This window comes from Staurois parvus, unplaced genomic scaffold (genome assembly GCF_062004578.1).
Source record: "Staurois parvus isolate SC_StPar_1 unplaced genomic scaffold, SC_StPar_1.0 ptg000096l, whole genome shotgun sequence".
Lineage (NCBI taxonomy): Eukaryota > Metazoa > Chordata > Amphibia > Anura > Ranidae > Staurois > Staurois parvus.
The window spans coordinates 12,533,907-12,561,559 of NW_028317892.1; the positions used below are offsets into that span (position 1 = coordinate 12,533,907).

At 41.0% G+C, this 27,653-nt stretch overlaps 1 protein-coding gene across 1 annotated transcript in view; it reads left to right on the top strand.

Moving 5' to 3' along the window:
- The window catches only part of POLR1E (RNA polymerase I subunit E), a 50,548-nt gene that overhangs the window by 17,123 nt on the left and 5,772 nt on the right, over positions 1–27,653 (top strand). Inside the window, exons 6-11 of the mRNA XM_089670910.1 lie at positions 7,401–7,545; positions 8,171–8,281; positions 13,103–13,199; positions 13,891–14,021; positions 19,241–19,322; positions 27,056–27,187. Of these exons, the coding sequence (XP_089527036.1) occupies positions 7,401–7,545; positions 8,171–8,281; positions 13,103–13,199; positions 13,891–14,021; positions 19,241–19,322; positions 27,056–27,187 (698 nt within the window). The remainder of the gene's footprint in view (positions 1–7,400; positions 7,546–8,170; positions 8,282–13,102; positions 13,200–13,890; positions 14,022–19,240; positions 19,323–27,055; positions 27,188–27,653) is intronic.

Here is a 27,653-nt window from a genome sequence, read left to right on the forward strand (position 1 = left end):
ACAAATCTCAGAATTTCAAACTGAGCATCAGAGATTACCTTCATTGAAAACTTCATTTCAAAGCAATTGATTCAGAGTTATAGGCAGCTGAAATTACATGTAAATTTTTTTTTTTTTCCTCCAAAAAAATTTTATTGGCTCCCTTTTTCTTCACTGTTCATCATTTTGATGATATCATACTCACTGGTCAGGAGGAGGTTGACCCCAGATTGACTGTTAAATGAAAATTCTATATTTGTACAAATTTAGCTCCCTTTATCTCTATGCAAATCACATCAGTGCTCAAATCAGGATGCTGGATACAAATTCACGACAAAAGTCTTGGGAAATCCTCAAAACACTAAATAAACACTAAAGAGGGTGCACGCTCCTCGTGCATTACCATTATAAATGAGTTTTATTATATATGAAATACAAATGGGTACTCACAAACCAACTGTGCAATCAGGCATACAGTATAACCGTGTTGGATCATGGGGTCCCATCCTGGAACCTGCTAATATAAATGCTATCGCATTTCGGGAGCCATGCTCCCTTCCTCAAAGCTGAAATAGTCACACAGTTCCAATACACAATTGACTAATCTTTTTAACATGCAGTGTTCACATTTTTCAATGAAGCAAATTACTGATTATGTAGTTTTTTTTTTTCTTTTTAAGTGATGACTTGAATGCCCAGGCTTGTGACTTTTTTTTTTTTAATAAGGGAAGAATTCACTAACCTACATACCTGGATCTCCCCATTAGTGTTGCCAATAGAATTGCAAACCCCTGATGCAGCCATCCCCATGTGCTCGCTGTTACAACCTGGGTATTATTATTATTATTATTATTATTACTTCGAGTTTATATAGCGCCAGAGGGTTTGCTCAGCGCTGTACAATAGGGGGGACAATACATGGCACAGTACAAAAACAACAAACAACGTACGAGGGGTAAGAGGGCCCTACTCTTTCGAGCTTACAATCTAGGAGGGAGGGGGTAAAGGTACAGTAGGAAGTGGCTGAGGGGAATGAGGGGTGGGAGGAAAGAGGGAGAATGGCCGTTAGGTGAGGGTGGGGTAGGCTTCCCTGAAGAGATGGGTTTTGAGGGAGCGCCTGAATGTGAAGAGGGAAGGCGACAGTCTGATGGATTGGGGCAGTGAGTTCCAGAGGATGGGGGAGGACCTGGAGAAGTCCTGCAGTCGTGCATGGGAGGAGGAGACCAGGGAGCAGGATAGAAGGAGGTCCTGTGAGGAGCGAAGGGTACGGGTAGGGCGGTACTTGGGGATCAGTTTGGTGAGGTAGTCAGGGGCAGTGTTGTGAACGGCTTTGTAGGTCAGAGTTAGGAGTTTAAATTTGATGCGTTGGGCAATCGGGAGCCAGTGGAGGGAGAGGCAGAGGGGGGTGGCAGAGGTGGAGCGGGTGGTGAGGTGGATGAGTCTAGCCGCTGAGTTCAGGATGGTCTGGAGCAGGGAGAGCCTGCACTTGGGTAGGCCGGTGAGAAGAGAATTACAGTAGTCAAGGCATGAGATGATGAGGGAGTGTACTAGAAGTTTGGTGGTGTCAAGGGTGAGGAAGGTACGTATCTTGGCAATGTTGCGGAGATGGAGCCTGCATGTGTTTGTGAGTGATTTGACATGCGGTTGGAAGGAGAGGTTCGACTCAAGAATGACACCAAGGACTTTGGCTTGCGGGGCGGGAGTGATAGTGGAGTTGTTGGTGATGACAGTAGGACAGTGATTACATCTTGTGCTTTTCTTGTGTTTCACAGATATATTGTGCATGTTCCACCTGGCCAGAGAGAGTAATGACTATCCATGCCCTGAACTCAATTCATGTAAATGGAATTTCCTTCCTTTTAAAGGACTTGTAAAATTAAAACATTAATAAGGCTTTTTAAAAGATATCACCAATGGATACAATTCAAGCTCTGCAATAGGTATATAATGTGCAGCAAACTTATAAATCCCAAATTCTAATTCAATTCCCATTCAATGCACTAGATGGCCTGTTTAGCACTTACGCATGTTAGACGCTGTGTTTAGAGCTAGGAGGGGTAGGCATAACAGTTTAAGACATGCATGGGTCTAGTGGGTAGTCTGATTCAGACCAGGGGCGGACTGACAAATCATGGGGCCCCCGGGCAATAGGGGATCATGGGGCCTCTGTGTCCTTGCCCAAACTCAAAGCCTATGAAAAAGGTACCAGGGGCATCTCATGGGGCCCCCTACTGACCCCGGGCCCTCGGGCAGTGCCTGAGTTTCCAAATGGTCAGTCCGTCCCTGATTCAGACACTGCCCTCTATCTGCCTTGCAGTCCACCATCTGCATTAGCTCCATATAGCCCATATAGTCTAGCACATACTACAGTGGATATAAAAAGTCTACACACCCCTGTTAAAATGTCAGGTTTCTGTGATGTAAAAAAATGAGACTAAGATGAATCATTTCAGAACTTTTCCACCTTTTAATCTGACCTATAAACTGTACAGCTGAATTGAAAAACAAACTGAAATCTTTTAGGGGGGTAGTAAACATAAAAAAAACTAAAATATTGACATTACCAAGAACTGGACGTCCCTCCAAAATTGATGGAAAGACGAGAAGAAAGCTGGTCTGGGAGGCTGCCAAGAGGCCTACAGCAACATTAAAGGAGCTGCAGGAATATCTGGCAAGTACTGGCTGTGTGGTACATGTGACAACAATCTCCTGTATTCTTTATATGTCTGGACTATAGGGTAGAGTGGCAAGACGGAAGCCTTTTATTACGAAGAAAAACATCCAAGCTGGCAAAATTTTGCAAAAACATGTCTGAAGTCTCCCGAAAGCATGTGGGAAAATGTGTTATGGTCTGATGAAATCAAGGTTGAACTTTTTGGCCATAATTCCAAAAGATATGTTTGGTGCAAAAACAACACTGCACATCACCAAAAGAACACCATACCCACAGTGAAGCATGGTGGTGGCAGCATCATGCTTTGGGGCTGTTTTTCTTCAGCTGAAACTGGGGCCTTAATCAAGGTAAAGTGAATTATCAGCAGTTCCAAATACAAGTGAATATTGGCACAAAACCTTCAGGCGTCTGCTAGAAAGCTGAACATGAAGAGGAACTTCATCTTTCAGCATGACAACAACCCAAAGCATACATCCAGATCAACAAAGGAATGGCTTCACCAGAAGAAGATGAAAGTTTTGGAATGGCCCAGGCAGAGCCCAGACCTGAATCTGATTGAAAATATGTGAGGTGATGTGAAGAAGGCTGTGCACAGGAGATGCTCTCACAATCTGACAGATTTGGAGTGTTTGTTTTTGCAAGGAAGAGTGGGCAAATATTGCCAAGTCAAGATGTGCTATGCTGATAGACCCATACCCAAAAAGACTGAGTGCTGGAATCAAATTATAGGTGCTTCAACAAAGTATTAGTTTAAGGGTGTGCACACATATGCAACCATATTATTTTAGTTTTTCATGTTCACTCCCCCCTTGAAAGATTTCAGTTTGTTGTTCAACTGAGTTGTACAGTTCATAGGTTACATTAACCCCTTGACGCCACCGTAACACAAATATGCGGCCTCACAGAACTGGGCTTTTTTCCATGGGGCCACATATTTGCGTACCTGGCTTTGTGCAGTGTCAGTGTGAGCCCTGGGACCCGTTCTAACGATCGGGACCTGGGACTCCCGATTCTGGGTCACATGATCACTGTGATAGCCTCTGATTGGCTATCACAGTGCTCAGTCACTGTACAGCCTTGCCCCCTTGTGTTTTTTGTTTTTTTCCTCTTCCCTCTGAATGGAGGAGAGAGATACATTATATCTCTTCAACTCCTGGCATAGAAGGAAAAAAAATGTTTGTGAAAAAAAAAGGGAGACATAAATAAATATAAAAAAATAGTGAAAAAACACCTGGATCAAGGTTTGATCTAGTTCAGTGCCAGGGTAAGAGTTTGGGTCAAGGTCAAAAGGTCAGGATTTTTTTTTTTTTGTTGTTCGTGCCTGTGTTTTTAGGTAAAAAAAAAAAAAAACCACAAAATGCGCAGTATTGTTTCTGGGCTGTACTATGGGTACAAACAACATACACATATATGGTATCGCTGCGATCGTCAAGAGATGGAAAATTTATTTTGGGTTGTTCTTTGATGGTAGGTTATGGTAGTAACAAGAAACACAGCTAAATTTTAAAAAAATATTTTTTTTTCACTATTTTGGGCCAGTTTTCCTTTTGATAATAAAAAAAAATCATTTACCATCAAATGAAAGCCCAATTTGTCCTGAAAAAAACAAGGTATACCGTATTTTTCGCTCCATAAGACGCACCTGACCATAAGACGCACCTAGGTTTTAGAGGCAGAAAACAGGAAAAAAAAATTCTGAACTAATGGACTGCAGACATAGTACAGGAGATGACCAGAGACTGCGGACACAGTACAGGGGTGACCAGAGACTGCGGACACAGTACAGGAGATGACCAGAGACTGCGGACACAGTACAGGGATGACCAGAGACTGCGGACACAGTACAGGAGATGACCAGAGACTGCGGACACAGTACAGGGGTGACCAGAGACTGCGGACACAGTACAGGGATGACCAGAGACTGCGGACACAGTACAGGGATGACCAGAGACTGCGGACACAGTACAGGGATGACCAGAGACTGCGGACACAGTACAGGGATGACCAGAGACTGCGGACACAGTACAGGGATGACCAGAGACTGCGGACACAGTACAGGGATGACCAGAGACTGCGGACACAGTACAGGGATGACCAGAGACTGCGGACACAGTACAGGGATGACCAGAGACTGTGGATAGTACAGGAGATGACTGCTGACCTTTGGGGAGGTGGGGAGCGGGTACCTGAATTTGACAGGTACCCGCTCCCACTTCCGTGGAGTTGTTCTTTCATCTTACCTGTTCCTCGATCCAGCTGCGCGCTGTCTTCCCGGCTTCTGTAATGGCGCTCGGCATGACAGCCGGGTGCCCAGTGCGCATGTGCGGGAAGCACTTGCGCTTTGTGATTGGTCCGGCGGCTTCTGGGATCTGTCATGTGTCCCAGGTACCGCCTTACCATTCACAAAAAGCACCTCTTCTTGCGCATGCGCACTTGGCACCCGGCTGTCATGCCCACGCTACAGAAGCCGGGAAGACAGCGCGCCGCTGGATAGAGGAACAGGTAAGATGAAAGAACAACTCCACGGAAGTGGGAGCGGGTACCTGTCAAATTCAGGTACCCGCTCCCCCCCCTCTCCCCAAAGGTCAGCAGTCATCTCTATAAGGTCTCGCTGCAGAGCTGAGCGGCCGGCCCGGTATTCTGCACGGCGGCGGTGGAAATACCGGACCGGCCGCTCCATATTCGCTCCATAAGACACACTGACATTTTCCCCCCTTTTTTGGGGGGAAAAAAGTGCGTCTTATGGAGCGAAACATACGGTAATTCACCTGGATGTAAAAACTAGTTGTAATGATATCTACAGTTTTACTAACACGTGTCAACGGTGCAAATTTGAGCTTAGGCATTTAGATTTGTTTTACCCTTGGCATGAAGGGGTTAAGGTAGAAAAAGCTCTGCAATGATTTATCTTTGTCCTAATTTTTACATCACAGAAACCTGACATTTTTACAGGGGTGTGTAGACTTTTTATATCCACTGTATGTTCAGCTTCAGAATACTTTATTAACCCCAAAGGGAAATAATTAAGATACAGTTACGTTCAATAAAGACAACACAATAATGAGCGGAAAGCGGACACCATGACACAATAAAATTACCAATAACAGCAATTCCTACCAAATAAAACTAAATTAAACTATACTCTAATAAACCATCCATCCTAGTAAAATACTACATAGAATAAATAACACAGATTGAACAATCACAGAAAATCAAACTACCAAAATGTAAATATTACACCACATTTTCTAGCATTACTCAAAATCCTAATAATACCAACATATTATAAAAACCACACACAAATCTGGATCATAAATCAGATTAAATCTGTTGCATACATTTCATCACTTCCTGTCTGGTAAAACCATTTCACTGGGACAGTAAATGAGGGGGAATTTTTCTAATGGAGCAGCAGCTAGCAGTAAAACATGACAGGGCTTCTAATCTTTTGCTACTCTATCCAAAAAAAAAACAAAACACAACTTTAACTTGACATACAATTTAAGAGTTTGACAGTAGAGGTTATTTTCAGTTATTCAAAATTTACAGTAACGTGTAGTAACGACAGATTTTTGTTATTATTACATCTGTAGTAAGCACTTTTTGCTTTGGGGGCAAGTACATTTTTTTTTTTTTTTTTTTTGCTTTTACTGTTTCAGGCCTAATGCACACTGGGCGTTTGAATTTTACCTCCTGCACATGTTTAAGAGCATCAAGCATTTGAGCAGTTAAGGATTTAATTGGCTAGATTTCTTTATTCTGGTCATTGGAATGAATGAACACTCAAGTGCTAAATGCGTCTATTGTTCAAACGCATTTAGCTGCATTTATGCATGTCAGTAGTTCTTCTTCTTCCTTCTTCCTTCTTTCTTCTTTCTTCTTTCTTCTTTCTTTTCCTGCCCAATAGCGCCTCTCCTGAATGCTGTGGTCTTTTTTTGTTGGTTTTTTTTTGTGTTGGTTTTTTTTTTTTTTTCCCCTGTCAGTAAACGCTCCTCTTCTAGTGTGCGTGGACACATAGGCTAACTAACATAAAGGTGTGTGTACAGGCAAAAAACCCCCTCCAAATGCCTGAAAAAAGTGACTTTTCTTCTTCTTTTTGCATGTGTGCATGGGCCTATAATCAGTAACAAGTTAGAAACTGCTAATTTTAGTAACTTGCTGCCTGATTTAAAGTGAATATTCAGGCTAAAAAAACACTCTACCCCTCCTCTGGTTCTCTACACTGTTAGCATTCTTCTTCTTTTTTTTTTTTTTTTTTTTAAGAAAATGTTTGCCCTCCTGCATGTAATTCGCCTAGCCGATGACATGCACTGTGCTGTCTTTGCCTCTTGGGATATACTCGTCGCATAACCAAGGCGTTCTAGCTTTCAGTGAGTAAAGGAAGAGGGGGCGTGCCTATCGGTGCATCATTGTTAGGCTCCCGGCTTAAGAAAGAACAGCCAGCAGTCTTTTGATGATATCTCAGGAAACTGTTGCAGCGCAGTACCAAGCGCTGCCACAAGAGATCAGCATCTCAACTGGACAACACTGGATCTGGTGGTGGGTGAGTGTCAAAAATGTTACTCTCACCACCAGGTAAGCAGTGGTTAAAAAAAAAAAAAATTGGGAGGTAGTTAAGCATTATTATTTTGCTCTTCATAGCAGCAAGGTCACTATAATGTCACTTTGATACATAACATTTCTTCTTTAGATCCAAACAGATGGCATGTTGTAATCTTAAGGCCTTTATATATTTACATTTTAACAGGTGGATGCTCTTATAGAAGCTTTTGGTACCAACAGACAGAAACGTGCTTTAAGTTCTCGAAAACTGAACCAAGTTGGCAGTGAAACATTAAATAAAGCAATGGTGAAAGCAGCAGAAGAGATCATCGAGTACAAAGGAAGAACAGGCAAGGGCATTTTTTCTCTTTTAAAAGAGTTTGTCAATAAATAAATACTTAAAATAAATCTTCTACTTTTAATATATCGGTGTGTTCACTTAAAGCGGAACTCCACCCAAAATGGGAAGCTCCCCTTTCTGTCATTTTTATCTTCCATTTTCCCCCCACATTTGGCACTTTTTGAGGGGAGGGGGAGTGGGTGTCAGGTTTTGACAGGTACCTGCTCCCACATTCGGCTGAGTAAGCTGCTGCGATCTCCAGACCCTCCTCCTTCTGCAGCCTTCTGGGACACATCACAAGTCTCAGAAGACTGCGGGACCAATCACAAAGCGCAGTGCCACTTGCGAATGCCCTTCGTTAAGATGCCGGCGCTTGTACCCAAAGCCGATTAAAGAAATCGGCTCGGGTACGGACATCACCGGAACTCCGCTTTAATATGTTCCTTTGTCATTTATTGTCCAAAGAAAAAAATCATTGCTTATACCTAGTACCAGTAGATAGGCTGAGCTCATATTTCAAGCATGTTTGGCTATATATACTGTAGATGCAGTTAATCTGAAAGAAAAAGTAGTTTTGTTTACTAATGGATGACCAGCTCCTTAATACCATATTAAAATCTATTTCTTCTCTACAGAGCTAGTGAAAGAAGCAATAGACACAACTAAAGAAGAGTTGTCTTCTATGTTTTTGCCTCCATGTGATCCTAGTGCAGATAAACCAGAAAATGTCTACAAATTTGATGACCGTATCCTTTTATTGTGTGAAATGAAGTCTTCTGTAGTGACATCTCTGACACAGAAAATCCTTTTGGCTGCTGTTTCTAGCTCTGCATGTACCTGTCAGAAAATAGAAGCATGCTGTTTTATGTGACAGCGTCTAGCTTTGGCTTTTCATACATAGGCCATTTGGATCTAGGTACAGTATGTAATATCTTTAAAGAAATGTATTTTGGTTGCTGTATTAATGATAAATATGTTTAAAATCCAATACCAATGTTTTCCCATGTTTCTTATAGTGAACTAAAAATATTTTTTTGGTTACGCCAAACATGAGAATATTAAATACAGAAAAATACACATGCCAGAAGTTCTTAGCTTATCTGCACTACTGAAAAAATCTTTTTTTTTTTTCTTTCACCTATTGTGCATGGTCCTGCTTTCCACCTTTAACCTCAGGTGGAAAGACCATTTTTACTATTTTTTTTTTTTCTTTTTTTATCATGTTTAAATATTTTTTACATACAGCTTTAAAAGTCTGTAAAAAATATTTTTCTTAAATTCCTACTAAATCTAAAAGATAAAACAAAAACTGCATTGAAAATAAAGGCAAATATTCATAAATGGTAAACTCTGCCTTTTTTCGTAATGGTAAAAACTGAAGGTACACAAATGGCAAATAAGCCCCTCATGCTAAAAATCTGGAGGTTGGCTTCACACCAGTGCATTGTGGTAATCCCCAATCCATAGTGCATGTATTGCAGTTAAAATTGCAGTGCACATGCAAAAAAAAAAAATATATATATATATATATATAATTATTCACAGCACTTAACTTTTTACACATATTATGTTACAGCCTTATTCCAAAATTGATTAAATTAATTTTTTTTCCTCAACATTCTACAAACAATACGCCATAATGTGAAATTTTGAAATCTTTGCAATTTATTACAAAGTAAACAAAAAAATCCACATGTACATAAGTATTCACAGTTTTTACTCAATACTTTGTTGAAGCACCTTTAGTACCAATTACAGCCTCAGGTCGTTTTGAGTATGATGCTACAAGCTTGGCACACCTATTTTTGGGCAATTTCTCCCATTCTTTGCAGTACCTCTCAAGCTCCATCAGGTTGGATGGGGAGCATTGGTGCACAGCTATTTTCAGATCTCTCCAGAGATGTTCAATCATTTCAAGTCTGGGCTCTGGCTGGGCCACTCCAGGACATTTACAGAGTTGGCCCATAGCCACTCCTTTGTTATGTGGGATGTGTGCTTGGCGTCGTTGTCCTGTTGAAAGATGAACAGTCGCCGCAGTCTAAGGTCCAGAGCGCTCTGGAACAGGTTTTCATAAAGAATGTTTTTGTACATTGCTGCATTCATCTTTCCTTCGATTCTGACTAGTCTCCCAGTTCCTGCCTTTGAAAAACATTCCCACAGCATGATGCTGCCACCACCATGCTTCACTGTAGGGATGGTTTTGGCCAGGTGGTGAGCGGTGAGTGGTTTCCTCCAGACATGACGTTTGACATTCAGGCCAAAGAGTTCAATCTTTGTTTCATCAGACCAGAGAGTTTTGTTTCACATGGTCTGAGAGTCCCTTAGGTGCCTTTTGACAAACTCCAGGCAGGCTGCCATTTGCCTTTTACTGAGGAGTGGATTCCATCTGGCCACTTTACCATACAGGCATGCTTGATGGAGTACTGCAGAGATGGTTGTTCTTCTGGAAGGCTCTCCTCTCTCCACAGAGAAATGCTAGAGCTCTTTCAGAGTGACCATCGAGTGCTTGGTTACCTCTCTGGCTAAGGCCCTTCTCCCTCAATTGCTCATTTTGTTTTGGCGGCTCGCGCTAGGCAGATTCTTTGTAGTTCCAAACGTCTTCCATTTATCGATGATGGAGGCCACTTTGTAAGGTGATGCACTTGGGGACTAAGAATATGCATGCATCATACATACTTGGGGGGGTACAACTGGGGGAATCAATGGCGGAGAAGGATCTGGGGATTCTGGTAGATCACAAGCTTAATAATGGCATGCAATGCCAAGCTGCGGTTTCTAAAGCAAGCAAAATCCTCTCTCTCCCCTCTTTTAATGAGAGAGAGACCCCTGTAAAAAATCATTAGTAACACCTCATCTGCATTTCAGTTTTGGGCACCAATTCACAAAATGAACATTGGGGAACTGGAGAAAATACAGAGAAGGGCAACCAAACTGATAAGAGGCATGGAGGAGCTCCGCTATGAGGAAAGATTTAGAGGAACTGAATTTATTCTCTCTTCAGAAGAGGAGATTAAGGGGGGATATGATCAACATGTATAAATACATCAGTGGTTCATATAGTGAACTCGGTGTAGAGCTATTCACCATGAGGTCATCAGAGGGCAAGGGGGCACTCTTTACGTCTGGAGGAAAATAAATTTAATCTCCAAACACGGAAAGGTTTCTTCACAGTAAGAGCTGTGAAAATGTGGAATAGACTCCCTCAAGAGTTGGTTATGGCCAGCTCAGTGGATTGCTTTAAAAAAGGCCTGGATTCTTTCTTAGATACACAGAATATAACTGGTTACTAACATTTATAGGTAAAGTTGATCCAGGGAACATCCGATTGCCTCTCGGGGGATCAGGAAGGAATTTTTTTTTCCCTTGCAGGAGCAAATTGGATCATGCTTTGCTGGGGATTTTTTGCCTTCCTCTGGATCAACTGTGGGTATAGGATTATAACTTTTTTTTTTTTTTTAATATGGTTGAACTGGATATACTTTTGTCTTTTTTCAGCCGGACTGTGTGTGTGTTGGCACCCCTTCATTTCTGTCAGATAATGCACCACTCATGTTTATTTCTTTTCTTTGTATTGGTATGACACAAAAAAGTGAAGGAATTAGCAAAATCTGACACATTCCATGCAAAACCCCAAAAATGGACTGGACAAAATAATTGCATTCCAAGTTTGTGATGCTCCTGTAATTTATTTGTAAATAAACTCACCTGTATCAATAGCAGATCTTAATGTTCCCGTGTCCACTGTACACAACATTGTCAAGACGTTTACAGCCCATGGCATTGTAGCTACTCTCCCTGGACTTGGATGAAAGAGAAAAACTTGATCAAAGATTGCAACAAAGGGGATTGTTCTAATGGTGGATGGAACTTCCAGACAAATTCAAGCTGACCTTCAGACCCAGGGTACAACTGTGTCAGCTCGCACTATACGTTGCCATCTGAATGAAAAGGGACACTATGGTACAAGACCCAGGAGTGCCCCACTGCTGACACAAAAACATAAAAAAGTCAGATTAGCGTTTGCCAAAACTTAACTGAGGAAGCCAAACTCCTTTTGGGAGAATGTGCTGTGGACAGACGAAGCAAAATTGCAGCTTTTTGGTAAAGCCCATTATTCTGTTTTCAGAAAAAGCAATGAGGCCTTTAAAGAAAAGTCAGTCATGGTGAAGGTTCACTAATATTCTGGGTTTGCTTTGCTGCTTCAGGCACTGGATGTCTTGACTGTATGCATGGCATTATGAAATCTGAAGACTACCAAAGAATTCTGGGGTGCAATGTAGGGGCCAGTGTCGGAAAGTTGAGTCTCCATCAAAGTTCATGGGTCTTACAGCAGGGCAATGACCTAGAGCACACGTCAAAAAGCACCTAGAAATGATTTAAGACAAAACAATGGAGAGTACTGAGCTGACCAGCACTGAGCCCAGATCTCAATCCCATAGAGCACCTGTAGAGAGATATCAAAACAGTAGTTGGGAAAAGGAATCCTTCCAATTTGAGAGACCTGGAGCAGTTGGTGAAAGAATCGCCCAAAAAAAAAAAGCTTCCGCCCGATCACTTCCACAGCCCCCTCTACCGAGCCTGGGGAGAGCCATGGCGGGTGCTGGCAGGTAGAGGGTCGTTCTGTGACCCGGAAGGTTACCTGTATGATGTCACTTCTGGGTCATGGCTATTCTAGCCGGTGACACATGTATTGCAATGCAATCTGCATCTAGTAGAGACCCGAGTAGACATGCAGGGTCTTTTAGATTCTCCCCCACATATACGCATATATGAACGTCAACGCACATGTAGGGGTGCCAATGCATGAAACCGTCTATTGCGATACACATGTTGCATATCGCCGAACACGCCGGAGTGAGAGGAATCATTCTAGCACTAGAACTCCTCTGTAACAGTAAACTGATGACCTGCTCTGGTAGTAAAAGAGTTAATGAATGGCCATGTCCAGAGGTTTGTTAGCTTAATTCATACTTAAATTTTAATGCATTGCTGTACTGGTATTATGTATGTTTTAGAGGTGTCCAAGGGGCCAAGTTATACCAGGCATACCTTGCTTGTTTTTGGTTTCTGAGGCATTCAAAGCCCTATTTGTTTTCTTAAATGGGGAAAAAAGTGCCAGGAGCAAAACACAGTCACATGACCTGTTATTCAGTGCTGCCATAGAGTTCTATCTTCAGCATTATGCATTGAGCGCTCCATAAGACATCACAGCCTGCATTTGTTTTTTAAATTGAATGTAAAATTGAGGCACACTATGAGGTACACACTGCCGTGTGCAGAGGATAACAATACTTGCTCTCCATTTTCGGTTGTGGTAAAACATATTTAAGACAATTACACCACGACAAAAATTGCATAAAATTGTTTAAAATCTATGCATGTTTTAAATGCTATCCTGTGCATAGGATATTTAATACATATATCTTCATACTATACCTGCATTTGAATATCATTCTAGTTCCTTACGATACTTTCCCTGTAATCCTAAGATATCAAAATCCTTTTATGATGATATTTTCATTACATTCTTTCATACTGGTGGTATTTTGATCTTAACTCTTGTCAAGTTATTTCTCCTGTGGAATATGAAGCTTTGGAAAGTGTATCTGCTTCTTTTAAGAACATTACATCTGAGGAACTCCAACAGATGACAGAGAAAAAGGAGTAAGCCACTCTTTTCAATGGGTTGGTTCAGCACAGAGTTACAGAAGTAGACATGTTAGTCTAGGTTGTAGTTCTTTAGGAAGTTTTGCTCTCTGTTCTCATATTTATTATATAGTGTAGCAGGCTTTTCCATTTCCTAAATGTTCTTGTTTTACTGTTCTGTCATTGCCACTTATTTTCAATATAATCTATGATATAAGGTGGAACAGTTCAACTGTTATCAAAATAATAATTTGGCTGTAGAGATCAGAAATATGCAGATATGTATAGCATGCATTTGGTGCGTGTTTCACATTATTGAAGCCAGCAGATCAGTGCTAGAAGCAGGCAGCTAGCACATTTAGATGGTAAATTGAGCACATTTTCTCTCTTAGGTTTTCCATCTTTCAGCGGTTAGAGGAGGGTGGAGAGGGTGTTGCTAATAGGCTTTTGGAGAGGCACAAAACATAACTTGAGTTTTTTACATTTTTACAGTAACTTCTTCACATTTATTAGGGAGCAATTTAAAGTAACAAGTAATAGAAGTATTAAAAACTGCAAATGTTAGAGTGTTGTAGTACATTTAACTGCCTTTCAGCATGGATACTGTCTGAGTAATTTTAATGCATGCATATACTGTATGTTTGGATAGCTTGGCATGTGTTTAGTTATAGGACCACCACGCCTACTAAAAATCATCTTTTTCACGCAGGCAAACTTTATTTGTACTTCAAGAGCTCCAAGATCTTAAACTCACAAATGACATTGACCGTCAAGCTCGCGTTCTGTGGTATTTGGACACACTGATTAAATTCAGCCAACTTAAAGTTGCAAAACGGAAAGGTCAGTTCTTTAAACTACAGTTCCCAAAATTATTAATTATTATTATACAGGATTTATACAGCGCCAACAGTTTGCTCAGCGCTTTACAATATAAAGGGAGACAATACAGCAACAATACAGTTCAATACAAGAGGGATAGGAGGGCACTGCTCCTTGGAGCTTACAATCTAGGAGGGAATAGGTAACACGTTTAACATTTTTTACAGCTGATCTGTTTAGAGAACCATAAATGAGGGATCTAGAATTATTTCTCTGGCTCATAACCAATGGCGTCGATTTACTAAAGGTAAATATATTGTGCACTTTCATCTAATTATATGCAAACAAAAATGCTGTTTTTTTTTTAATTTCCTTGCATTTTCCCCTCAGATCTAGAGCAATTACACTTTCAGTGCACTTGGAGTGCACAGCCTATTTGCCTTTAGTAATTCAATCCTAATATGTTTTCTGCAATCATGATTTACTTACACATGCACTCCCCACACTTGCATTTTTTTTTCGTACGTGCAAAATGTTATTTGTTTTACTTTTTGAACACTTTTTTTTTTTTTTTTTTAACTTAAAGTTTACATTCAGTTTAAAATAGAAATGAAAGGCACAGCATTTGTGTATAGATATAAAGAGACCTTTTTTTCCCACGTTTGATTACAGTAATTACATTCCCTCTGTTCAAGGAGCTCAGGGAGGGGAAACAGCAGTACACTGATCTTCCCAGTGAATGGCTGGGGGGGGGGGGTGACAGCACAAGTCTGATCATTGGAGGAGAGCATGCTGAGTTCCCGGCACAGCCAGAAAATTGGCCATGCTGGGGATCATGAAGGAATTTTTTTTCCCTGCAGGAGCAAATTACATCAGGCTTTGCTGGGGTTTTTTTGCCTTCCTCTGGATCAACTGTGGGTATAGGATTATAACTTTTTTTTTTTTTTTTTTCTTAATGGTTGAACTGGATGGACTTTTGTCTTTTTTCAGCCAGACTAACTATGTAACTATGTGCTCTCATGCCTAGTCAGTTTTCACTAGGATAGCAGGGGGACTGGCAGTAACACCAGGGATTTCACACAGATGCAATGACAAAAAGCACATATCAGGAATATGAAATGTTGGGGTAACATTCTTTAAATGTATTGCTATCGCAAGGGGGCTAACAAGCACCTAATGTGATGGCATTGAGCAGGTAACAGGTACTCTTATGGGGACTTTAGGAGACTATAAGGCTCCAAATGTCTCCCTTACTATCAGCTGAATCTGATCGAACGCAGACTGTTTACGCTTGATTCACTGTTTACCTAGCCTTCCAGCCAGGATTTTGCACTGAATGCTTCAGTGCCTACATTTTGCAGCGTATATAGGGGAACAGATACAGCCATGAGTTTGTTTTAACTCTTTCAAACCATGATGTGTGTCACATGTCTTTGGCAGTGAATGGGTTAACCCAAACGCAAACCCAAACCTCGGCAACTTAGAATGGGCATATGAAAAAAAAAAACACTTTGGACTCACCATATGATCATCTTAAAGTCCATTGGGAAACACAGTAAGTGTTTAACTTTTTGAGTTATCCTGTCACCTATAGGACTGGACAGTGTGCAAGCAAAATAAATTCTATGCCAACCCAGGTTAACTTTTTTTTTTTTTCACTACCAGCATGCCTCAGTTTTGTAAAAACAGCACAAAAAGTATGATCATACCCACAGAGGGGTGGACCATGAGCCCCTCAATGGGCTCCAAGAAAAGAATGTTACAGTGAGTACGAAAATCCTTATTTCTCACTCCTATATTGAGGCCGCTAAGCCCAACACACTCAGATCAGATAATTCCAGGCTACAGTTTGTCAACACTGTCAGTAGATGAACTGCAAGCTGCCCCAGAACCATTGCCAGAGTATGAGCTAGGGACATCCAGTATAGCAGAACTGTCCATCCCCCCAACCCCAGTATCTTGAATCCGACATGGTACGACTGTGTGGCAGTGAGGCAACATACTTACAAAACCCAGACAACTGATAGGTTAGGTGATGGCCGGAGTTGATCAAAGTCACCCTAGACAGCCAGCAAAAATGGATTAAAGATTCAAATTCCACATGTTTTTTTTCAAGCAGGATCAGCAGCGGGGAGATGCTTCCTCAACGCTGTATGACACTCCACCCAATGGTGGCGTCACTGCTCAGTCCTGCATAATTTACCATTTCCACTGCAAAACTGGTGGGAATGGGGAGAAAAGGCCCTGGGGACCTAGGTTAATAAGGTAGCTCCTGGTGCTTCACTTGACTGGCCCACTCACTAAATGAGTCTTCAGAAACGGGACAAGTCCTGAGGCAAAGCTAGTCGCCCTGAACCTACAAAGCAATCCACAGCTAACTTTCACTAGAATGAACTCTTGAAATTGAACTACATGGAACCCAGTTCACTACAGTCACTTCAGGGTATCCCCACACATCCAGTCCAACAGTGTCTGGATGCAGTGTTCCATAAGCAAGGCAGAGGAATAGTGCGCCATAATGCTGCCTTTGAAGAGACAATTTTCCAAAAGTGATGTAGAGTCTTGTTTGAAAAAACTAAGAGAAAAGGTGCTAGTAAATATCAGTCTTAACACAGCATAGCTGTAGAAAGGACAACCATCCTTGAACACTAGCAAAAAAAGGCATGCTGGTAGTGGGAGGGGTTGTCTTGGATCAGCCTATAGTTTGTGTCTAATCCTCCTGTAGGTGTCAGTGTTACCTGAAGGTTTAACATTTCCTTTGTCTCTTATTGGACAAGAGAGAAGTATGCAGAGGTTGCCTTCAGCTAAAACTGGCAGAATGAAAAATAGATCCAGTGATAATGTTTGCTTCAGTGTGTCACAGTATCCGCACGTTTTAATGCGTGTGTAAACCATATCCCTAAAATCTTATAAAAAATTTAAAATGGTATTGTAAAACTTTTATTAAACCCGTGGATTCCATTAAAATAGCAGCAGAACATCCTGCTGTGAATGTGTTTGTTCAGGCACACCATTGCTATAGCAAACTAAATGGCATTTTAGTTTACATCTACTTTACTTTTGGTCTACTCCTTGTTGGTGACTTGTATATTTCTACTGTAAGTAGCCACATGATAGTTAAACAGTCTATTGCTGGTTCTCACTGGTTAACTCTTTCCCGTTGACTACATGTATACGGGGTCTTTAACCATGGGGCAGCATATACTCGTACTTGTTTTTGTGCTGGAAGCCCCAGGTCTTGTACTAACAATTATGAACTGGCAGGCCCATTTCCTGATCACCTGATTGCTGTGATATCCTCTTGGCTATAAGTGATCAGTCACTGCACAGCTCACCCTTGTGTAATTTTTTTTTTAATCTTTTTCTTCTTGCTAGAGGAGAAAAGTATAAATATAGTAGAAAAAATATCTAGATCAGGGTTTGATTTAGGTCAAGGCCAGGGTTAGGGTAAAAGGTCATGTTCAGGATCAGTTTACTTTAGGTAGAATTTAAAAATTTTTTTTTTACCATTTTAGTAAAACTTTAAAGTTTTTAGTATTGGTGTCAGTTTGTAAAATGTGCAGTATTGTTTCTGGGCCCTGCTGCTGGTACATGCAACAAATAATATACACATACAATATATTGCCAAACGTTTTGGGATACCCCCTCCAAATCATTGGATTCAGCTGTTCCAATTACCTCCGTGGCCACAGGTGTATAAAACAAAGCACCTAGGCATGCAGACTGCTTCTACATACATTTGTGAAAGAAGCGGTTGCTCTCAGGAGCTCAGTAAATTCAAGCAAGGTACTGTGATAGGTTGTCACCTGTGCAATAAGTCCATCCGTGAAATTTCCTTGCTACTAAATATTTCACAGCCAGCTGTTCGTGGTATTATAACAAAGTGGAAGCAACTGGGAACAACAGCAACTCGGCCACGAAGTGGTAGGCCACGTAAAATGACAGAGGGGTCAGCGCATGCTGAAGCGCAAAGTGTGCATATGTCGCCAATTGTCATAGCCAAAGACCTCCAAACTTTTTGTGGCTTTCAGATTAGCACAACAGTGCGTAGAGAGCTTCATTGAATGGGTTTCCATGGCCGAGCAGCTGCATCCAAGCCTTACATCACCAAGTGCAATGCAAAGGGTCAAATGCAGTGGTGTAAAGCATGCCGCCACTGGACTCGACAGCGGTGGAGACGTTTTCTCTGGAGTGACGAATCACACTTCTCTGTCTAGCAATCTGGACGTATCTGGGTTTGGCGGTTGCCAGGAGAACACTACTTGCTTGACTACATTGTGCCAAGTGTAAAGTTTGTTGGGGAGGAGGTGATTATGGCGCAGGGTTGTTGCTTTTCAGAGGTTGGGCTTGGCCCCTTAGTTCCAGTGAAGGGAACTCTTAAGGCGTCAGAACACCAAGACATTTTGGACAATTTCATGCTCCCAACTTTGTGGGAACAGTTTGGGGATGGCCCCTTCCTGTTCCAACATGACTGTGCACCAGTGCACAAAGCAAGGTTCATAAAGAAATGGATGAGTGAGTTTAGGGTGGAGGAACTTGACTGGCCTGCACCTCAACCGATAGAACACCTTTGGGATGAATTTGAGTGGAGACTGCGAGCCAGGCCTTGTTATCTGACATCAGTGCCTGACTTCACAAATGCGCTCCTGGAAGAATGACACACTCCTAAATCTTGTGGACAGCCCTCCCAGAAGAGTTGAAGCTGTTATAGCTGCAAAGGGTGGGCCAACTCAATATTGAACCCTACGGACTAAGAGACAGGGATGCCATTAAAGTTCATGTGCGTGCAAAGGCAGGCGCCCCGATACTTTTGCCAATATAGTGTACGCAGTATTGCTGTGATCACCAGGAGCAGGAGAATTTATTTTGAGTTGTTCTCTGACTTGGGCGTTATGGTAATAGCAAGAAATATACAGCTAAATCTAATGAAAAAAAAATTTTTTTTTTCTATTTTTGTGCCAGTTTTCCTTTGCCTAATAGAAACAAATCAGGCGATATCCATTATCCTTTAGCATCAAATAAACACTAAGTTTGTCCCTGGAAATAAGGTTTCATTCATCTGGATACACTAAGTAGTTGTGGTGATATGTACAGTTTTACGAACACATGTCCAAAGTGCAACATTGTGTTCAGGCATTAGGATCAGTTTTACCCTCCATCATAAAGGGGTTATGGAAGTATAGTTTGTTTTTGTTTTGTTTATTTTTTAAATATCTAAATATTATTGTTTTCAAATTCAGATCTTATTACCAAAGGTTTTCCAAGTATTATTTGTGGAAATTTAATGAGGAACTTTACTGTAACAGTCTATAAAGATGGCAGGTAAGATATAAATGTATTTATTATTGCACTCATTGAAATTAAACCATTCTCTTGCTGCGCCTTCAGTTTTCTTACCAAGATATTTTAAGGGGGTTGTGCCTTCTGATGTATTTTTTTGAAATTTGTGTAAATTTACACATGCACACAGACAATATTCTGGACACAGTAATGTGCATTTGGGATATACAGTGGATATAAAAAGTCTACACACCCCGTTAAAATGTTGGGGTTCTGTGATGTGAAAAAATGAGACAAAGCTAAATAATTTCAGAACTTTTTCCACCTTTTTATTGTAACCTATAAACTGTACAACTCAATTGAATAACAAACTGAAATATTTTAGATGCAAGGAAGTAAAAATAAAAAAATAAAATAATATGGTTGCATAAGTGTGCACACCCTTAAACTAATACTTTGTTGAAGCACGTTTTCATTTTATTACAGCACTCAGTCTTTTTGGGTATGGGTCTATCAGCATGGCACATCTTGACTTGGCAATATTTTCCTACTCTTCCTTGCAAAAGCACTCCAATTCTGTCAGATTGCGAGGACATCTCCTGTCCAGACCTCTTCAGATCACCCCACAGATTTTCAATCGGATTCAGGTCTGGGTTCTGGCTGGGCCATTCCAAAATTTTAATCTTTTGGTGAAGCCATTCCTTTGGTGATTTGGATGTATGCTTTGGGTCGTTGCCATGCTGAAAGATGAAATTCCTCTTCATGTTCAGCTTTCTAGCAGAAGCCTGAAAGTTTTGTGCCAATATTGACTGGTATTTGGAACTGTTCATAATTTCCTTTACCTTGACTAAGGCCCAAGTTCCAGCTGAAGAAAAACAGCTGCAAAGCATGATGCTGCCACCACCATGCTTCACTGTGGGTATGGTGTTCTTTTGGTGATGTGCAGTGTTGTTTTTGCTCCAAACATTGGAATTATGGCCAAAAAATTCAACCTTGGTTTCATCAGACCATAACACATTTTCCCACATGCTGTTGGGAGACTTCAGAGGTGTTTTTACTAAATTTAGCCAGGCTTAGATGTTTTTATTCGTAATAAAAGGCCTCTGTCTTGCATCTCTACCCCATAGCCCAGACATATGAAGAATACGGGAGATTGTTGTCACATGTACCACACAGCCAGTACTTGCCAGATATTCCTGCAGCTCCTTTAATGTTACTGTAGGCCTCTTGGCAACCTCCCTCTCCAATTTTCTTCTCATCGTTTCATCAATTGTGGAGGAATATCCAGTTCCTGGTAATGTCACTGTTGCACCATATTTTCTCCACTTGATGATGACTGTCTTCACTGTGTTCCATGATATATCTAATGCCTTGGAAATATTTTTGTACCCTTCTCCTTACTGATACCTTTTGACAATGAGGTCCCTCTGATGCTTTCGACGCTCCCTGCAGACCATGGCTTTTGATGTAGGATGCAGCTAAGAAAATGTCAGGAAAGACCTACTAGAACAGCTGGACTTTATTTGGGGTTAATCAGAGGCACTTTTAAATGATGGCAGGTGTGTACTGACTCCTATTTAACATGATTTTGAATGTGATTGCTTAATTCTGAACACAGCTACATCCTCAGTTATAAGAGGGTGTGCACACTTCTGCAACCACATTACTTTAGTTTTTTATGTTTATCCCCCCCCCCCCCCCAAAAGATTTCAGTTTGTTTTTCAATTGAGTTGTACAGTTTATAGGTCACATTAAAAGTGGAAAAAGTTCTGAAATTATTTATCTTTGTCATTTTTTTTTTACATCACAGAAACCTGACATTTTAACGGGTGTGTAGACTTTTTATATCAACTGTACGGCAAATACGGCCATGTGCATTAAGCCTGATGGTGTAGGCATGGTTGTATTCATATTTTCTAAGTAAAAACATTTTGTGAGGTGACCATCAGATTTCTCTAGGAATCTTATGTAAAGCTTCAACTCCTTCCAAGCTATAATGTTTAAAATGGTGCGGCAAAATCAAAAATTACATGTTAAAGTCTGTCCTGTAGTATCAAAGCAAAAACAAAAGTGACTATAATATACAGGTACGCTTTGAGTTGGCACAGAGTCTTGTAACTTCTAGCAACCTTTTCAGGAACGGAAACTGACCATGCCTATGCCGATCTCATTCCATCCTTAGTGTGGTCAATTTGAAACAGAAGCCAATGAGAACTGGCAGGGTGACCAGGTATTTAGCATCAACGTACAAAATAAAAACCAGCACTAATCCTAATTATGAGTAACATACACTTTTAATACTGCCTCAAATCAGGCAATCATAACTTAGTATTCTGTAATATGGATTATTGGCAGTGGTTTTGCGGAGATGTAAGATTACCACTACAATTAAATCTTACCTTTGACCTTGTAAATGTAATGTTTGAAAGTGACACCTGTGGCTTTTCATTAGAGTGGGCAGTTTTAATGCCTGTTATAGTGAGGCACCAATACATGAAGCACATTAACAGTCTGTGATATAAACTGGCAGTAAACTTTGTATTTATTTCTTAAAAGTACTTTTATATTGCTCTCGGCCTCCTCCAATTTTTATATATATATTTTTTTTTTTAATTTTTGCTTCCCTGATCTAATTTACTCTTAGCGGTGACTACATTTGTTGATCATGGTCACATTGTAGCCACCTTTTTGCTCGCTTCCTCAATGGACTATATTTGTAGTGTGCATAGATCAGTGCACATGACTGCAACTAATGTGCACTGCTCGTGTCAAATAAAGGTGGGGGGGAGAAGAATTTCAGGAGCTCACAGAAGCATTACAAGGAGACAGAGAAACACAAACTATTTTATGAGATATAGATTACAGAGCAATTAAGTAATGGATGTGCATGGATTATTTTTTTTTTTTTTGAGAATATTACTTTAATCAAAGCAAGTGGTCAGGCATATGTAGATTGTAACTAGTGGTGCACCGAAATGAAAATTCTGATACCGAAACTGGAAATTCAAGATGCATTTGCCTGAAAACTGAAACCGAAATGGGGTGTGTGTGTGAGATATATCAATGTATTCGATGTTTTAATTAATATAATGAATTTAAATGAATATGAATTAACAAAAAGATTGCTGCACAGTAATTTAAAAAAAAAAGGCAAAACCTAGAATGGCAAAGAGCCCCTATGTTAATGTAGACATGTTTACACCTTTTTTAATTATTGTTCAATACAATAAATAGAACTGCCCAACAGAATTTGCAAAAGGCCTCTAATCTGTTTCATATAAATGTATTTTGAAAGTTACTGTGCAAAATAGTAATAAATAGAACTAAAACAGCAAGGCAGAAGGACGTTATTCTGCTTCATGTAAACATATTTCAACTTTAATTGAAATAAAGTATTGTGCAAAATAGTAACAGAATTAACCAACAAAATAACAAAGGGCCCACACTCTATTCTGTTTATGTAAACTTTTTAATTGAAACTTACAGTGCAAAACAACCCGCCAATTTTAGCATAGAAAATTGGACTGCTTTCTATTTAAGTAGAAATGGCAGATTTTGCTTTAAGAACAAAAGTTGCTCAGCTTTCTCATAGGAGACTGTTCGTCTTCCCATCAAGAATATGTGGTGCTATAGTGAAGTCTCTCATTCTGTACTGTTGCTTGGTGCAGAAAAATGTGCAATCTGCAAGCAATGGAAATGTTCTTTGTTCATTATTATTATTATTATACAGGTTTTATATAGCGCCAAAAGAATAATAATAATTCTGTACTGTTGCTTGGGGCAGAAAAATGTGCAATCTGTAATCAATGGAAACGTTCTTTGTTCTTGCGCCAGTAGTTAAGGGGTTTTGTCAGGAAAGGAATCCTCATGTGCGCAGGCGCACAAATCTGAGGAACTCTTCTCGTGCCAGGGACTTCAGGTGCGCGTGCACATTGGTGCCAGAAGAACTATTTAAACTGCACTATTGCAGTCTGTCAGTGCTGTTTGACCTTATTACGTTCCTGTGTTCCTGATACCAGTTACTGCCCGATCTTCTGTTATTGACCTGGTCTGCCTCTAACTCTGCTCTGAATGCCGTCTGTACCGACCCCTGGCTTGTCTCTGGACTACGTCTCTGCTTGATCCTTCTGCCATTATTGCCTGCTGTTATCGACCATGGCCTGACTCCTGACTACTCTCCTGCCTGGCGCTTGGACTTCATTTGCTCGCTAGTTACCGACTCAGACCGTCTGACCCTGTTTGTGCCTGTTCACCGACTGCCTCTGCCTCTGTTATCCTGTGTCTGCACTGGTTCTTGTCCCACTGCTCGTTTGTCTGTCTGTTTCTGAGCCTCCTGCTCTCCTGATGCACATCAGCACTAACCAGCGAGAGCCACCCTGTGCTTTTTTGTTTCCTCTCACCTTACCAGGGACTCCTAAGCCAGGGCTCCCCAATGCTTCAGGCTCCACCATCGGGTATGTAACAGGTTTGTTGCTTCTACCGATAGGCAGTTCAGCTAAATAAATCCCCAGCTGTTGGGTAGCTGCACTTGTGGCACTACTATGGACCAGGGTGCTTTCCTGTATAATTTTGTAAAGATATCAGATATCATCATCGCCTCCAGTTGTCCCTGTATCAGTTCGTGTGCACGCTGCTTTTTCTCCACATTAAAATAATGTTTTTTTAAACAGAGAATCTAGAACTGTTGCAGTGCAGTAGAGTGGGTTGGACTTGTCTTGGAATTGGTTCACAGCTTCCAGTTTTAGCCGTTTTGACGCCATGGTCTATTTCTGACTCTTTTTTTCCTAGCAGATGCTTCAGTGCAGCAATCAAGGGAATAACTCCAGCAACGGAAGCATCAGCTGAGCTCATTTCTTTTTGTTAAATGTTCAAATGGAGTTAGAAGAGACCAACTATTTTCAATTAACATCCACTGATGTGCGCTCATTGTTGCCGGCAGTTTGTAATCTGCAATGTACGCAGCTAAAACACACTTTTGTTCAAGAAGACTTTGCAGCATATAGTAGGTGATGTTCCATCAAGTGGCTACAGCTTGCTGCAGTTGTTTTGGTGGCATTCCAAACTGTACCCGCAAAGCTTTTAATCTGGAATAAGCAAGTAGAGAATGCTTAAAGTGGTCCACAATTTTTCTCTGTTTTGCTACTATGTCTGTTATGGTTCGCTGACTCCACAGTCTCTCATTCACAGCCAACTGTAGACTGTGCCATGCACGGTATGCTTTTAAGTCCACTGTCCTCTATAGCCTTTGTCATGTTCTGTGCATTATCTTGGACAATCATATGCACTTTTAGACTAGTTAATGTGCTATGTGTTGAGCATGGTATTTAAAGCATCAGATATTGCTGCTGCAGTGTGTGATCCAGCAAACTCATGTGCGTTTAGGATGTTTTGCAATTGTAAAATTGGCATCTGTCCACTGCGCTGTCAGGCTAAGCATGCTTTCTGGACTGACCCCTGAACTCCAAATGTCCATAGTAAAACTGAGAGCTGGGATGTTGGTAGTCATGAGCTCATGAATGTGTGTTGCAGCACTGTCAAACACGGTAGACGGGTATCTGCAAAGAAGCGTCTGCTTGCTAGAGTGTAACACGGCTCAATATATTGGATGACCCTTTGAAATCCACTGTCCTCCACAACAGAGAATGGCTGGCCATCTACACAATAAATGTCATTATTTTCTCTGTAATGCCACATGCTTTGGGACCGTCACTTTTTTCAGCCTTGTCAAAGACTGCGGCAACAGATAGTGTTTGTGCTTGGGGTACTTTTTGGAAGCTGTGTTTGTTTATTGTACTCTGCGTGCTGGACTGGATGATGTGTTTTTCAGGTGGTATATCACACCTGTGTCGTGGAAAAATGCTTGGCACTTTACCCCTTCTTGAAATTTCAGCTGAGCAAACACTTCAGATTGCAAAATTTGTTGTCTTTAGCAGGAACTGTAAAATATTTCCACATTGCAGACATGGTCCACCTCTGCTGGTAGCATAGTGATATAAGATTAGAGCGTTAGTGAAATCTGAGGGGGAGGGGGGAGAAAGCACTAATCAATTTCATAATAAACCCCAGCTATAAATGTAAAAAAAAAAAAAGGAAAAGTGGCTAATTTGAAAAAATTTGTACTGATTTTAAGCAAGATCACTTACTGTAATATTATCAGTATAACTTCAGCTATATAGCATACACTTTCATACCAATCATTGTATGCAGCTCTTCTTGCCGTGCAAGTTGTCTGCATCTTGTATATACTTAACCGCTTGCCGACCACCTTGTAGCAGCTTTACAGCTAGAGGGTGGCCGCTGTGTGCAGAATCATGTATATAAACGTGGGCGCACTGCTTCTGCTGTGATTCCTCACAGCAGAAGCCGATCAGCTGGTGTCGGCCAATGTATGACCACCAGTACCTGCTGAGCAGCGAGGAGACGCACAGGACGGAGCTCTGCATATGTAAAGAATGCAGACCTCTGTCCTGTCACAGGGGATTTGCTGAATTTTGTTTCCGTGCAATGCAGGCAATAAAGTCCAGCACATGCCTTAGTAAAATCAGCACACTGTACACACAAAACACTGGTTAGCCACATTTAACCATTTGATTGCCCTTAGATATTTAACCCTTTCCCAGCCATGTCATTCGTGCAGTGACCGTGCATATTAGCAGTGATCACTGTATCGGTGTCACTGGTTCCCACAAAGTGTCAGATTATGTATGCCGCAATATCGCATTCCCGCTGTAAGTCGCTGACCGCCACCATTACTAGTATAAAAAATAAAGAATTCAATATATATACCATAGTTTGTAGACGCTACCACTGGGCTTGCGCAACCACAAAACCCAGTGGCGTGGCCATTACCACTGGGCATGCACAAATGCGAAGCCCAGTCATCCTCAATTTGCAGCCGTGCCTCCCCCCTGAAGGAGTAGGGAGCAGCATGACCCATGGCTCCCCAGTGAAAAGGGGGCGGGATGGAACCCAGATGTCACAGCCACACCTACTCCCTTCATGCGTCGCCCAGTGGATAGCTGGTAGTGGCCGAATGCCTGCGGGCCACAACAGAGAAGACTTTATCTGCACCTTTCTTTTTTTAAATACTATTTTTAAGCCAATACATTTCTGCCACCAATACCGATTATTATTATTATTATTATTATTATTATTATTATTATTATTATTGCTATTGCATCCCTAATTGTAACAGCATAAAATGCCCCGTGCCAGTCTTCTTTTTCTCAAGAGTCACAATAGTTTCAAGGGTTATTATATATGGACTGGTATTCCTACAGACAAATGATAAGAATACCAGTTGATACATGCCCAACTGGGAGATTGAGTTCTAAAGACATAAGTTTGAGTATTAGTAGTCCTTTTTTCTGTTCAGCACTCTAGAGACTTGTGTATGATCATGTGACTGTCTTTTAGAATACTTGCCATTATAATTAAAATCCATATTGACTTGCGAGCAAGGATCCTTTGTGGTAAAACAGTATGACATGAGGTGTCTACAGTATACTGCTGCTGACAGCACAAAACTACTCATTACACATGGAGAGCTCTTGTCAGTTTCCTTGTAAAATTTGTAGCGAATGGCAGGGTTTCCTTATTGAGATTTATTCACTGATATGGTTTGCAGCAATCCATGTACACTTTTAAAGTGACTGTGGCTTGAAGAAGCTTTTCTTGCGTGAGCTGAAGTGCCTGAAAGCACATGTATTAATCATAGTGTGATGAATTATTTATTTGTCCTGGGCTATCTAACAGCTTGTTCTTTTCTCCTCCAGGACTCAGAATTCTATATCTGGGACAATGAAATCTAAAATTGTGGCCTATGTCATAGCCTTGGCATTGCACATCTCTGATTTTCAGGTGGATCTGACATGTTTACAGAGGGACTTGAAACTAACAGAAAACAGGTAAGATGGCATCTGACAACTGTATAGATTGCACATTAAGGTCCAGTTCATACCATAACAACGCAGTCCGGATGCGTTTCTGTATGCATGTTTTTGTTTTTGATGCGTTCCGGTTAATTTTTTCCTCTCTTTCTTCAAATTACATAAGGACCTATGCATTCCAGTGTGTTTTTGATGCATTTTACTGCATTCCCGTACAGTTCAGTGCAGAATTTTTTTTTAGCATATTCTACTTTTTTTTTCCCCCTGGAACTGGAATGCACTGGAACTGACCGCACTGGTGTGAACTTTGCCATTGGAAACCTACTATCAATGCGTTTTTGATGTAAAAAAAAAATGCACTGGACTGCATGTGGTGTGGACTGCATGTGGTGTGAACTGGCCCTTAGTGTGAAAACAATAAACTGCCCACTTGAGATAATCAATATTCGAACCTTACCCCAGCCAAATTCTTATTTCAGCTATA